The sequence below is a fragment of the Stigmatopora argus genome, chromosome 22, assembly GCF_051989625.1.
Source record: "Stigmatopora argus isolate UIUO_Sarg chromosome 22, RoL_Sarg_1.0, whole genome shotgun sequence".
NCBI lineage: Eukaryota > Metazoa > Chordata > Actinopteri > Syngnathiformes > Syngnathidae > Stigmatopora > Stigmatopora argus.
The window spans coordinates 7,576,826-7,591,448 of NC_135408.1; the positions used below are offsets into that span (position 1 = coordinate 7,576,826).

Consider the following 14,623-nt stretch of genomic DNA (forward strand, 5'->3'; position numbering starts at 1 on the left):
TAACTGATTCTGAAAAAAAAGTTTTTTTTACCTGGTCTTATTGCTGGTCAGACAAACTCAGTCATGTCCTTAAAACTTGGAAAATATTGTTGCTATTCCACATGGAATAAATGGTCAGGAAAAGCGTCTGACTGCCAAACCACAGGAAGTTCCTTTGAAATGAAAAAAAAAAAGATTTTAGTCACAGGGGCATGAACACGATTTTTTTACTCCCAACTGCCATCTGATGAGAATAGTAGAACAAGGTAGCGATTCAGATATTTCCCACATGAGTTTCCCCATTTAAATACAGAATAATCTTAGACTATTCTAAAATAAAACAGTATTATATTTGCAGGAGCGAGTTGTAGCCTTAGAGAAAAGAACTCGAGCCCTGCACACAAGGCCATCCATCACAGTGAGAGAGGGCTGTGAACCGTTACAGCCTGCAGCATGTCAATGTTTCCTTCCTGACTGGGTATGTCACTCTCCTTCCTGATGTCAGTGCATGTGATGCCTGTTTCATCACAGTTAACAGATGTTTTTGATGGAAGAATATCCACCGACCTTACATTTTTGAGCTGTTGATGAACAATCGCTACTGACAGTCTCATTCCAGTTTGATTGTACCGCAGTAGTGCTTTCATATGCCTTGGAAGTTATACATAAAACAAGTAGACTGCAAGTAAAAGTACCCTCATTTCCAGTCACCTTTAAATATCGAGAATTTATGGTTGACTTGTTTATGTTATGTACCATATTGCGAGATTAATTGACAGGTGCGACTCAGTGGATGAGTGATGAAATTAATTCCACATCTGAACCCCATTTTAAATTGAAAGTAGCAATATGTCTTGGTTGAGCCTGATCGAGTCCCGCTGTTTCTCTCAAACTGGAGATTAAGAACAATGCAGTTTGCATGCTTTTAGGTTCAGCCGCTAAACTCTTCACATTAGTGCTTTGGCACTATAGCTGATCGATCATCTTCCCCCTCTCTCCAAATGTGGTCTTGCCTTTGTGCAATCGCAACTGTCGGATTTAAATCAAGTGCAATTTATTTGTCTTACAAGTGCAGGAGACACATTGTTGCAACCCAACTTAATCAGGGTCGGAAAGAGCAGGCCTGAAAAGCAGATCGATACTTCATCCCACCTGTCGTGGGTTTGAGGAGAGTAAGGGTGGCAAACCTGAAAGATAGATTGCTCCAGCACGGATTGTATCGGGTTTGGTCAATGAGCGTGATTATTGTCAAGTTGCTTTATTTATTTATTTTTACGTCATTTTGTGTCTGTGCGTGATGTAGGGTATCTGACATGCTTGATTCCATCAATGCGCAGTTTGTGATGCATGAGTGTGTTTGGCTTCCCCCAGGGAAAAGCAATAAAGCTGAGGTAACATTGATCTTAGCTTTGCCACTGTGTAATAGGCATGCAGTAAGAAACACTGGTAATTTCCAAGTCCACACCTGTGGATAACAGCAAGAGCAAAGTAGCGCAGGAGCTGACAGCAAATTGCAGTTTTTAAGTATTGGCTTGACTGTTTTTAGTTTTTTTTGGGCAGTGTGTTGAGAAAAAAACATTTCCAAGATGTTCTCAAACATCTGTTGTATGCTGCTGATGGTGGAGTGGTGCTTTAGGTGTCAAAAGCACTCAAGAGTACAAAGTAGTTGTCACTTGAGGTGCTTGTCAAGTCATGTTAAAAGATGTCTATCCAAATGAAGGCTATACACGTAGAAAACATGATCAAATCCAGCATCTTTCTGTGGAATTTTTCCCCAAGGATCTCCAACTATGGATAACCAGCCTGAACATTAAAATCTCTATACAAAACAGTCATATGATTCAACAAACTGAAAGAACTGCAAGGATTCCAAGAAATATTACACAGTCTAATCATACGGTATACTTTTGTCAGTTGGTCAGTTCATAGAAAACAGAGTATCTAGAAAAGTAGATATTTGTTTTTTTCAACTTTGGATGTTGCACAACCATTATTTTTAATACTGTTATTCTTTACAATGCCAATTCTTACAATTGCCATCATGAATGTTTAAAAATGGTCATGCCACTGTTAACATATACTAGAAGACCATTCAGAAGCACTCACACAGAGTTGGTTCAGTTTGTTGGGTCTCCTGTGAATTGCATGCATGGCATTTTCCACGAACCGGCTCGCCTCATTTGTGTTGTTCAATGAGCACGGTTATTGCCAAGTAACTGTATTTGTTCCTTCATTTTGTGTCTCTGTGTGATGTCGGCAAGGCTACCATTGCCATCATGAATGGTTCAAAAAACGGTCATGCTACTATATGTATGTTAACACACAGTTGACCTCTCAGAAGCACTCACACAGTTGATTCAGTTGTTGTTTGCCATGAATTGCATGCGTGGCATATTCCACTAGACTGCTCGCCTCATTTGTGTTGGACTGCTAATTAGTCAAGCAAGTGGGAAGCCATTAAGGGACATAACGCCTGTTCTCAACTGAAATAAGTGCACTGGTTCACGGATGGCATTGGAACATAGAGTTCAATATAATTATGCTACTTTTCAGACTCAACTGTAACGAAAAAAGAACTTGACATTGTGAAAGAAGAATACCACTTTGTATTGATGCAAAAAAACAGTTAGATTAGAGCAGACGATTACGTCAGTTCACTTAGATGATGTTGTCTTTCTGTATAACATGTTGGACAAAAAAAAAGGAGATAACGTTTGCTTACACCAATCTTTTGTTGACTGATTGTGTGACCACCTGCCGTTACATTTTAGAGGCAACAATGTTGGGTCATGTAATCAGACATGTTTTTAATGCCCTAGTTCAAGTAGTATTCAACTAAACCCAAGTGGATTTTAAAATTGCACCATTTTACAAACACCACATCAAGAGCAGCTGTGAAAGTAACTCTATTTGAGGAAGTGATAATATAACATCCCTTCATCAGGGATGGGCTATTAGACACTTGGAAATGTAGCTGGAGGGGAATTTAATCTTTCTGAGATTGTTCTTCGGCTATCATCTAACTCACTTTGGGGGGATTCGAGTGACGTATGGTGGGGAATGAAGCCTCTGAATTAAATTTCGTCAGAACTTGTTATTTCCAGGCAGGAGTGGTGGATGCTGGGATACTAAGAGTGGGGCTTCTAATTAATGGCTTCATCTCTACACTTGACATCCATCATTGTCATGCATCTTGGTGTGGGTATCATTTAGTATGAAACAATTTGCCCTGACAGCCCTAAAACTGCAACTGATTCACTGTGGCGACCCCTAACGGAAAATCTGAAAGGAGGAGAAGTAGGAGGAGAAAAGGACAATCTCATATTTGTCATTAGATTAAATAATCTTAATCTTTTGAGCAAACATGGTAATTCGTGTCAGAATCTTGCTTGCAGGAGCAGTTGAATAAATTGTGCTAGGGACAAAAATCTCCAAACCAGGCACTCCAGTTGAGCTAAAAAGACAAGATACTTGCAGAGGCTCACTAAGAAGAAAGCAGGATGCAGAGGCAGTAAATTGAGCTGTTGGTCTTCCCTTTTACATAAGGAGCAAGAGGCAGAGGCTGTGCTTGTGCTTGCCTAAAATGGGTCACATACACAGCACTGCATTTGACAGCCCTATTAATCATGGAAGGGGTGCCGTTGGTGCCATTGGCTTTGCTCAGCAGGTGATTTGTCCCTTTGGATACGATGAGGGAGACACCCCTTCCCCCATGTGTTCTCTCACTGTGTCCCTTGGTCGCCCCGATGCTGAAATAGGTTCTGTTCATGTGCCCTCCATGGAACAGATTCCCAACCTTCTTACTTTTAATGCATCGTCGCCTCAAGTTCTTTCCGTTTTCTCCTCTTGCTGTTCTTGGAATATTTACCTTTACAAACCTGTACTCTTTTCTGCTATTCAAAAACTCACACCTCTGTTTAATGTTTTGTGAAGTTATTATTAAATATTAATCCGGCGGCCCAGCGGCTGAGTGGTTAGCGCGTTAGCCTCACAGTGGGAGACCAGGGTTCAAATCCAGGTCGGTCTATCTGTGTGGAGTTTACATGTTCTCCCTGGGCATGCGTGGGTTTTCTCCGGGTACTCTGGTTTCCTCCCACATCCCAAAGACATGCATGGTAGGCTGATTGCACACTCTAAATTGCCCCTAAGAGTGAGTTTAAGTGTAAATGGTTGTTTGTCTCCTTGTGCCTTGTGATTGGCTGGCCACCAATTCAGGGTGTCCCCCGCCTCTGGCCCGAAGTCAGCTGGGATAGGCTCCAGCACCCCCTGCGACCCTAGTGAGGATAAAGTGGTTCAGAAAATGAGACGAGATAAGATTAATCCACAGTGCCTTGACATATTTCTAGGAAATAATGTGCAGAGAATGTTCTCAAGTCGATTTTTACCACTCTTTGATTTCCTTGGTTCTTTTTACAACTACAAAAAGTAAAGTCTAAAAACATTTGGGATTGCGAGAACTCGAACTAAAGGTGTGAAAACACCCGCAGATACGTTGAGACCGTGTAATATAATATCGACCCATGGAGCTTTTAAGAGTGGTCAAATCAATACTAATGGGATCCGGAGGCATTCAGCAAATTTAATTTTGACAAAAATTGAATAGGTGATGGTCATGGAATAAGTGGTGAATGGGATGACAGACATTGCAATGGAAGAGTGCAGTCTTAACAAAACTATCATTACCGATTGCATGTACTGTTCTAGTCTATTTTCTTAGTTATTTGCTTTCAGGGTTTTTTATTTGTGTATTGAGAGTTTGTTACATAAAGTGAAGCAAAAGGGAAAATGAGGCTTTGTATTTGACTTGGGAAACGGTATTTGATCCCAAAGAAAAGAGGCTCTAATTGACTAGACTCCTTGTTGTCTCAGGCTTATTAGCTATGTTGCTGTAAAATATTGTTTTCCCAGTCCAATAATCCTGCAAAAACAGTCAAACATTCCATTGACCGACCACAGTTTTTCTGCACATTACATTAGTACCAGGGGAGAAGAACACAAATTGGATATACCTTCACACACTGAAACTTCTGCAGCAATCTAGTCAATGTTTTCTCTGCTAACTGGCCAAAAAGGCACCCTTGTGCATTCTTTAAACTATTTATAGCTGACCGTGACACTAATGACGCCAGTTAACAGCATCCATGTTTCTAGCTGCCCTTTTAGCTCCATTAGCGTTTGCAGTTTCTCACAATATAACTTTGCCTTTGCTATGTTCTTTCTCCAAAAGCACATCCAAGCAGACAGCAACGCAAATAGGAATACCATGAAGCTACACTGCACTCAACCTAGGTCATAGATCACTGCTACTACAAGAAATGGGCATTAGATCATATTTCTTCCATTGACAATAAGTGTAGCGGTGGGTTGAGTTTTTAGGATGTTTTTTTTATGGAATGAGAAAATCTATCTGAGCTCTGCTGTTTTGTTAATGGTGGCATCTTAATTAGAATATTGAAGTTGCAATTGAAGGTCTTTGTGGATGTATACATCAACTTCCAGTGCCTTATTTTATTTTTCCTTTGAGAGAAAATTGGGAAGAATCTGCAGTAAATTAGTGCACTCCACAATTATTCAAGAAGATGACATAAATACTGCTTTTATAAAATTATAGTTATATTTCTAATTAAATATCAATGTATCATGATCAAGATTTCTTAAACCTTTTCATACGTTGTTGTTGTTATCTTGTCAGGAAAAGAGATGAACCATTTTTTTCTACAACTGGTTGGACTATTAAGGCATTAAAGTCAAATAAGATTCAAGTCAGACTAAGACAAAGAAGCAGTAAGCTTAATTTCAATACATTAAGTCTATTGGATATGTGTCTGTTTGCATGTGCTTAAAATTGTCTTTTTGTGCTCACAAAGCTGTGATATGTTTGAGATATTTGCAGAATCGCAGCGGGGTAAGATGACACCATTATTTGCAAAAGTCAAATAAATGTACTCCCGCAGTTCTCTGCCTAGTTTTTAAGTTTTTATTTTGGATTCTCTCTTTGAACATCTCTCTCTTGCCATGCAGCGACGTCCTCTTTGAATGATCACGTTCCCTGGCATGAGAGTGCTATGTAATTAAGTCAGGGGGGCCGTGCGTTTGCAACGTGCCTCTTTGCCCGCATCCTTCTGTGGAGGATTACTGCCATCTTCAGGACAAAAGCGGAACCTGAAGAGCAGTCGGGCAAAGAGGCACAGAAAACCATTAAGCCTCAAATCCCAAGGCCTTTCCTTGAGTGACGTATTCCTGCTGAGTCAAAATAGTGATGCCCAGACCTCAAAACAAACATTCAGGTTTCAGTTGTTATGCAGTGCACACATTTATTTGCACTGGACGCCCATATTGTATAGTAGTATTTTTTCCATATATTTTGCAAATCATTTGATAAATAGATTGTGAGTTTTCATGTAAAATACAGAAATTTCTGGGTGACCTCAAACTTTCCAACAGTCGGGTAAATGAATCTGCCTTGCATTGAATATTTAAATCAATTGAGAATTGTACTTGAGCTTAGATCTGTATCTTTCAGCACCATTTTGAACAGTTTTTAATAATTTTCTGCTCCAGTATGACATTAGACCAAAACACAAAGCTACAGAACAGAAAGGGTCCATTCGATTTGGATAACACTGTAAATGGCAGACAAAGGAGTAATAAATAATTGTTTCATTTTTCTTGAATATTAATGAAATTAATTTATTAGTGGCTGCACTTGCAATATATTCTGTATTTTAAAAAAATAGTTATCCTTTAAAGTTCTTTTGTTGTGATAATACTTTGCAAGTATGCAATAATTGGCCTTTATAATAATTATTTTTTAAATCTTTCTCCAGCTGTAGAGGCAGGCAGGTGTATTGGAATTGATTGTGTCTATCGTTATCTTATAAAGACTAATTACACACTGGAGCAACACTAGAGGACTTTTTATCTTTTATTATGTAAAACTCTAATTACTGATAATGTAGTTGCAATTGCATAGCTCTTTATAAAACTGATTTCAATCAAATGTGGTTTTGATGCTAAATTGCAGAACACTTGGGATTCTGATGGAATATTTCATTGTCTTTTTTAGGTTTATCAAATAAATGCTAAGGACCCCAACTAGATAAAAGATTATTTTTTACCTGTGATCACAACCACTCTTAAGAATTCCAATTTATAAGGTAACACTCAAATCAGACCCAAGACAAGAGTACAAAGACACAATTCTACTATTTTTTTTCTTTGATTTCATCTTGTATTGTTCCAACTCTTTGTCACTATCAAAAGAATGGCTGATCCTACTGCCGCCTTTCCTGCCTGGTTTCAAATTCTCACTCTCGCCTGCAATGCTCCATCAATAACGCTTTGATCTGAGCATCATGCATCACAAAAATCCACATCATTTATGTGCTTCTGCAGTCCTGTCTTTTTTGTGAGAAACAAACAAAGTGAACTCTTTGCGTGTCCTAGTTTTTTTGCAGTAATGTCAAAAATATTGACCAAATCAGGTAATGCAGAGCTCTTGAAGTCATGTTTCAATTACTTTGAACAAACCTTAGTTAGTAAACTATAATCCCACTATTTATAATATAACATGAGTTTTTATTTGATAAATCTGTACATTTTATTCACCTATTTGCTGTCCTCATATATATTTCTCCTCTTCCTGAAACACCCTGACATACAAATTACAAAAAATGTAGTCAAAGAAATAATTAATGTCAAGAAAAAATAGTAATCGCTCATGGGTTAATTTATAGAGGATCTACAATCACAAGTCTCAGTATTTCATAGTTTGTGTTACATCGCAGATTGAAATTATTAAGGGACAATTCCAAACATTTCTGGCAGCCATTATTTACTTCTCTTTGACCCAAATGAGGAAGGCCTATGGAAAATGGCTGTGTGGATCCTTTTTATTCTGTAGTCAGGGAAAAAAAACGAGCCTCTCCTTCCAATCAATTTGTCAGACTTTAGTGCCTCCTATCTTCTGTTACCAACGTTTCATCATCGTCACATTGACTCCCCCTCCTCCTGCACCCACTCCCCAGTTCCCTTAAAAAATGTTTGCAAATCAACACAACCGAATGAGTGTCTGTGAAAAAGATGATTTAATCCCACAGAGCATTTGCAATGGAGATCGCATATTTGTTGATTGTTCAACAACCCCTTTACCTCACATAAAAACAATGAAATGGCATTAAAATGCATTGTACTCACATTTTTCAACAGATGGAAGGTTTTTGTCTATCTTTCTGAAGTCATTCACGGTGATTTACAGCGCTGGACATGAAGACGGCCTAAACTGGGATGGCTGGCATTGAACGTTCATGTTTTAGGACAATTCAGTGCCTTTTCATCCTAGTTTGGATTTTTTTCTATTTTTTCTCAGTCTTGAGCTTTTAAGGTGTTTTCTGTTGTATATTTTTCATTAAATCTTAAGTTTGTGCACTAGCACTCCTTTTCTTTTTCTTTTTTTTACCTGCTTCCTTCTCCTGGCTTCCATTCCACTCCGCAGCCTGTGGTGAATGTAACATAAGACAAAAATACTTCCACACCGACGCACACAAACATAGGGTTTGAATCCACAGACAGGGGTTGATGCCAATAACAAACACCTGTCACACAAGGGAAGGAGAGCCAGAAAATACACAGCAGGTGGTAATCATCAACAATCACCGGATAGGACACATGCCATTGGCTGAGAATTAGGGTGCATTTCAGCTCTGAAGCAATTATTGCAATGCAACAACTCCAACCTTGGATACAAGGGAGTTAAAAGGAGGTGTGGTTGTGTACAAAGATTCTGCAGAAACTGTTGCTAGGGAACACTTGTAGCATTTTATTCATCATTTTGAAATTCTACAACAAACTGAAATGTCAGTCGCATCCACTAAGGGGCTTAAAGAATGTCGTCAGTGTTTCTATTTAAGCATCCTCCCATCAAAATGATTCCCATAGAGAATCACTGCAAGACTTTTTTTGGGGCAAACACAATGCTGAATGGCATTTCTTTTACCTTTCACAGTATTCCAGCAGGATTGTTTATGGTTCCTGTCTTGTCACATTTAAAGCCACTAACCTTTCTCTCTACATCGTTTATCAGTCTGCTCCCCGACTCCCTTTCCTCTTTTCTAATTCAAAGCCATCTGGTCCACCTGGGTGCTCATCCACCCTGATATTTGATTACCAAATGTCGCTGGTGACTTTCAACCAAAGTGCCCTCACTACGTTGTAATTCAAACAGAAAAAAAAACAAAAGAGACATGTGTATATCATCAGCCATAAAGGTGGAACTGTTTGTGTATTTATCCATAACATCTAACCACATCTATTCATGATACTTAATCACAGTGCCCCACATGCACTTTAAGTCACAATGGATGAACATGCTTTGATGTAATATAGTCAAAGAACAAAGCCTGCTTCAAAACACAAATCAAGCCATGCATGGATCCACAATTTGCAAAAAAAAACCACTGGAAGAAAAACAACATAGAGGTTGTTGTAATATTTTATAGCACAATAAAAGTGAAAAAGACACATGGATTCCCTGTTTTGTGGTTTACTATATAACAATAGCCTTGAAATATCAGATTTTACAGCAAGTATGTCTCGTAATACCAGTACTGTATGACACACAGTAAATATAAGATTTTCCTACTTTGAGTGCAAGCATGAAATTGATTTTTGGTAAAGAACTCAATACAACGTGCTTCTTTCTTGCAACGACAGTAAATGGGCACCTTTACCACTGGCCAATATCAATATTGACAGAGGGGGGATGTCTTTGGGTCCAGGACTGCTGCATCCGCACTAACCTTCTTTTTTTTGTAAATACAGTTCCTGCTTTGTGTTTGAACCCACTCCGTCTACAACACTGCAACTTCTTAATCGGACAGGTATGTATAACGCCGTTTGTTAAAGCAGACTTGGGAGGACTGAAAATTTTAATGAGATTGTTTTGAAATAATGCTATAGATATGAGTGAAATTATTGTACAATACACGTCTGATAGTCAAACTGATAACATATTTTTTTCCAGGGTTTAGATTGTGTGAAAAATGGCAATACTGCTTCGACTATATTTCACTTGTACTGCTCTTCTAATATGTTGTAAGTATTACACAGGTGGCATATATGTAGCGTGTATACTATGCTGTTTTGCAAATTGATTGTGGCACATCTTATACAAATCTACCAATTGCGTGGACACTAATAATCTGTAGTTTAGAAACAACGGAGAGAAACCTCCCTGTGAACTAAGCTCTGTTAAGGCCCATGTAAACAAGAACCTTGAGGGAGTTTGAATCTTTTGCTAGAATGACTGTGCCAGAGTGCCATTGGGGTAGACGTTTAAAGCATGATTGAATGCTTAATGCATCATTAAATCACTGCATCTAACCACGAAGCTTAAGGCACTGGCCAAAGTGACATGAAATTGAGACTTGTTAAAAGATGAAATGAGTCATGCCACACTGTGGACACAATTGTGCCTTGCAGTGGCATCTCATAAAATGTTGGCTGAAGTCCAAGTGGGGTTAATTGGAATGTTTTCTCCAAAATAAAGGGTAAAAATAAAATGGGGCTGGTGCAAACTATATAACGAGGCATTTGTAGCCAGATATTATAGGAATAAGTATAGATATAATAATAGTTTAGGTAGTTATATTACATTTCCTGATTTTCCCCTTTTTAAAATCAATCATTGCAATTTTCTAATCCATTTTTTTCTTTTGTGTTTTTAGTTCAAAAAGTATTTTGTAAAATCTAAAAATAAATATACAAATATTTTCCGTTTTCCACTTTAAAAAAATATTTTGTTTCCATTTGAAATAAAAATCATGATTAAAAGACATTTTCCAATACTAAGAAAAAAAAGCTCAAATAAACATTGCTTTAGAATTTAGAGCTACAAAAACTGACTATTTAGGGCTTTTGATACAGTCCTTTTAATCCAATTAAAAAAGAAATGGAAAAAAAATCTAGATATTAGATCTAAAATGGTCAGTTGACGTTAGCGGCCCGCGAACAAACCCGAGTTTGACACCCTTGACTTAAGGCATCTTGACCAACTCCTAATTGATCAATGCATTGATTAAGGGTAACCCCTAAAGTAGGAGTTTATCGACCCATATTCTAACTAAAACGATCAGATGCAACATCCACCTCACAAATCATTATTTGGAAGCAATATCCCTGCAAGTCCATAGATTTCTCCACAAAATGATACTCTTTCCCATTACAGTCATTAAAAATGGCTTGGCTTTGCCACAGCCAGCCATTTTCCAACTCGCCGGCAGCCATTAAAACTTCTGGAGATAAGCAGCTTCCTTCAATCACGGGGTCTCTTGTGGGTTCTTTGTACAGGCCAGCGCCATTGAAATACTTTCCATGGCACTGGGGTTAGTGGAGTTAATGAAGAGCAAAGACGCGTGTCTGAGCTGGGTAATTAGTATATGTCAGACTGAAGACACTCTATGAATAACTAAATTAGTGCTCAGTTCGTACGTGTGGATGCGGTTCTTCAACAAGTAGGTGAAGGAACTGCAGGAACAGACTTAACGTGGAAAGAAAGAACTATTTCATCAGTATTCTAAAACGTAATTTGGATTGTATTTTGCTTTTTTTTATTAAAAGCCATTATCAAGTTACCACAAACTGTTCTATTAAACTTACTTTGATAACTTTGTAAAGGAATCTAAAGCTTTGCTTCAGATATTGATCACTGGCATTAGCCAGCTTTAAAGAATAGCAATTACGTTCTGATTCTTTTCTTATCAAGAAAGCTATGTTGATTTCCCATACAATTGAAATTCCAGCCAAGTTGTTATTCAGAGTTGCTTTCTTAAACCTGATAACTCCAACTTTGCCTTTCATATCACCAGGCGTCCTTTTGAGTTGCTCTTCAGAGCCTGACAAGAGGAAACGTGGAATAATTCAAAGGCCTGCCAAAAACACTAACAGTGCCATTAAGGTGATGAGAAATGACGCTAAAGCAGATGACAAGAGACCTGAAGCTGTCACACGAACGAGGAAGGTCAAAAAGAGGGGAAATAGGAGAAGAACAAATGACACCGGCTGCACCGGCCTAGGAGGCATCTGCCAGCCCAACCGATTCGTCTGCCAAGGTCGATACATGAGGGACAAGTGTTCGGGGCCAGAAACGAGGCTTTGTTGTACGCCAGGTAGGGATGGTTACACATGAATGCAGCGCAGTGCAGCAAATGTGAATAAAGATACCCCCACTGCATGGCATTCCCGTTAGTCCTTCCACATCACAGCCATCCATTTATGACTTTGCCGATTCTGAGTATGAGTGTGTGGCTGGATAAATGGAGGAATATTTTTAAATGACAAATGCTCTCATTTATGTGTCATCTCCAAAGTTCCTGGAATATCTAGTAACTTGTCATTGCCTCGATTTGGACTGCAATTTCATCACACTCGACTGAACTTAAAATATATTATCTAGTTTTTGAAAAGTAAAGAGTTTGGTAAATCCATATAGGAAAGTAAGGTTTATGTATACTAGTTGCAATGGAAACACTTTTATGATTACAAAGCAAATAGAGTTTCGTTATTTTATGTTGAATTTGATTTTCAAAAAGCAGATTAAGGGGATTTGAGAGTATATTAGGTTTATAATTGACTTTGGTTACATCTATATCATGATTAGGTTAGGTTTTAGTCACTACAGTTTGTTAAAGTAAATGAACAAAATAAGGATAAGGTTAGCTTTATATTTTCGAGAGATGATGAAACTCACTGTCTTGTTTTTTTTTCCTTCTATCCATAGTAAAACCTTGGAGTACCCTGTGCATGGGTCACTACAACAACAGAGTGAGGACTTGTGACTTACATGGCTGTGGAGCTTTCAACTCCAGAGGGTGAATGGCATTTTCAAACTTCATTGATTTCTCATGCTGAAGTTCCAGTGTGATCAACTTTCTGAAACGATCCCAAGGCACCTCTTGTTCACGATGTGAATTGAGACTCACGAGGTACTTTGTCAAGACAAGAGTGCCATATCACAGAAACTAAAAAGGCAATTGCACGGCGTCTTTGGATATATAGTATACTATTTCACAGAGTCTAACTGGCATATTTCTATGGTCTCAGTGAGGGTGGTGCACCCTGGGGACATAAAAGTATGGATAATCAAGTTTCAAACTTCATTTACTTTGTTATATAATAAAACTTAGAACCAGAATAAGCCAACTATGTCCGGTTTACTAAGTACTTTGCATTAGGGTAACAAAGTTACAAATAGGACTGCTTGTAATAATGATATTTATCATCTTTTTTCTGTCTTTTTTAAGGGGCCTGAATAGGACAGTGGACTTGGTGTGTGATGATTACGGTACAGTCAATGCTCCATTCCAAGGCTCTCTGTCTGGACCAGTAAGTCAGAAAGATCACGGCGGTTTCCTGTATGATGGTGTCAAACTTTTCAACAACGGTAAGAGTGACTAAATAGTTAGCTTTTAACTCAAGAGTGGGAGCAGTGAGGAATATTCTGGAAGGAACTACATCTGTTATTGTTGACTATTTAAAATCAAATCTGTGATTTCCCCAAGTGAATCAGAAAACCTTAAAATACTGACATAAACATGATTTATCTCTTCCATTTTCTACCAAGCTTATCTGTTTAACCATATCTACATTGAATTCTCCTATTATAGGAATATTTTTTCTTTCCATTCTTTAGAAACACCTCTGTAAGGTTCAGTAAACATATCATGTCTGTCTCACTTTACTACAAAATAAAATTACTAATCTGCCGTCAGACAACAAAGCAGGCATCTGTGCTTTTAGGGGTGAACACACATGTGCACACACACATCCACACAAGCACAAACAAGTCTAGAGCATATGTGTACCTTAATAGCATCCCGAGGGGACATCATCAGTGCCTTGGCCTCTTATTAGCTTTAACATTATCACAAAAGCGAGTATGTCTGGTCAATTTCTTTCATCTACGGCTAAAGTGAAGACAAGATTAAACATCACAGAGAGTCATTGTCTTGACACTACTATTAATACTGGCATGCATCACAGTAAGTGAAAGTGATGGGGTTAAATTAATTCTATGATGTTTGGATCTGTGATGAAGTCTTGGTGATCCATTTGGGATTATAAAATGTCTCGAGGATGATCGTTTTGTGAAATCATCTCAACACGTTCATTGTAAAAGATGAGATCATCATATTTTGTCCTTAGCTGTTTAATACACACACTGGCAATGATATTCAAGTCTCATTTTGGCTTGGTGAAATGGACTCAAAGGAATATTTCTCTCTTTTCTCTCCCCCAGTTCACTGTATACAGATCTTTAACATTCGACCTTTTCGTTACACCGGCACAGTGGCTCTGGGGGATCCACTGGGTTACGTGCTGCCCCTGCAGGAGCGCTTTGCCGGCATCACTTCCCACCTCAAGCTACAGATGTGTGACGGCACTGACCCTTCACCCTTCATCTGAATCCCCGCTAATTCCCTTATCCACACCGTCTCAAATATAACACTTGTGAACGCATTATAATATGATCACAATTTTAATAAATCAATCTTTTTTTCATTTTTATTGACATTAAATATGTACTGGTGCAACTGCTGTTCAAATAGTAGTGTATATATATAAAAGTTTGTATTACTCCCATGTGTCT

At 38.3% G+C, this 14,623-nt stretch overlaps 1 protein-coding gene and 1 long non-coding RNA gene across 2 annotated transcripts in view; one reads left to right on the forward strand and one right to left on the reverse strand.

Annotated features, from left to right (window-relative positions):
- The window catches only part of LOC144067832 (uncharacterized), an 18,086-nt gene extending 9,854 nt beyond the window's left edge, over nucleotides 1–8,232 (reverse strand). The window contains exons 1-2 of the long non-coding RNA XR_013298048.1: nucleotides 8,176–8,232; nucleotides 32–152 (exon numbers count right to left, since the gene is read on the reverse strand). This is a non-coding gene — a long non-coding RNA (uncharacterized LOC144067832). The remainder of the gene's footprint in view (nucleotides 1–31; nucleotides 153–8,175) is intronic.
- The window catches only part of LOC144067829 (leukocyte cell-derived chemotaxin-2), a 17,992-nt gene extending 3,504 nt beyond the window's left edge, over nucleotides 1–14,488 (forward strand). Inside the window, exons 2-8 of the mRNA XM_077591813.1 lie at nucleotides 338–457; nucleotides 9,799–9,857; nucleotides 10,001–10,071; nucleotides 11,844–12,143; nucleotides 12,755–12,845; nucleotides 13,278–13,417; nucleotides 14,273–14,488. Coding sequence (XP_077447939.1) covers nucleotides 10,020–10,071; nucleotides 11,844–12,143; nucleotides 12,755–12,845; nucleotides 13,278–13,417; nucleotides 14,273–14,439 — 750 coding nt within the window. The 5' untranslated portion in view covers nucleotides 338–457; nucleotides 9,799–9,857; nucleotides 10,001–10,019 and the 3' untranslated portion in view covers nucleotides 14,440–14,488. The remainder of the gene's footprint in view (nucleotides 1–337; nucleotides 458–9,798; nucleotides 9,858–10,000; nucleotides 10,072–11,843; nucleotides 12,144–12,754; nucleotides 12,846–13,277; nucleotides 13,418–14,272) is intronic.
- Nucleotides 14,489–14,623: the final 135 nt, after the last annotated feature.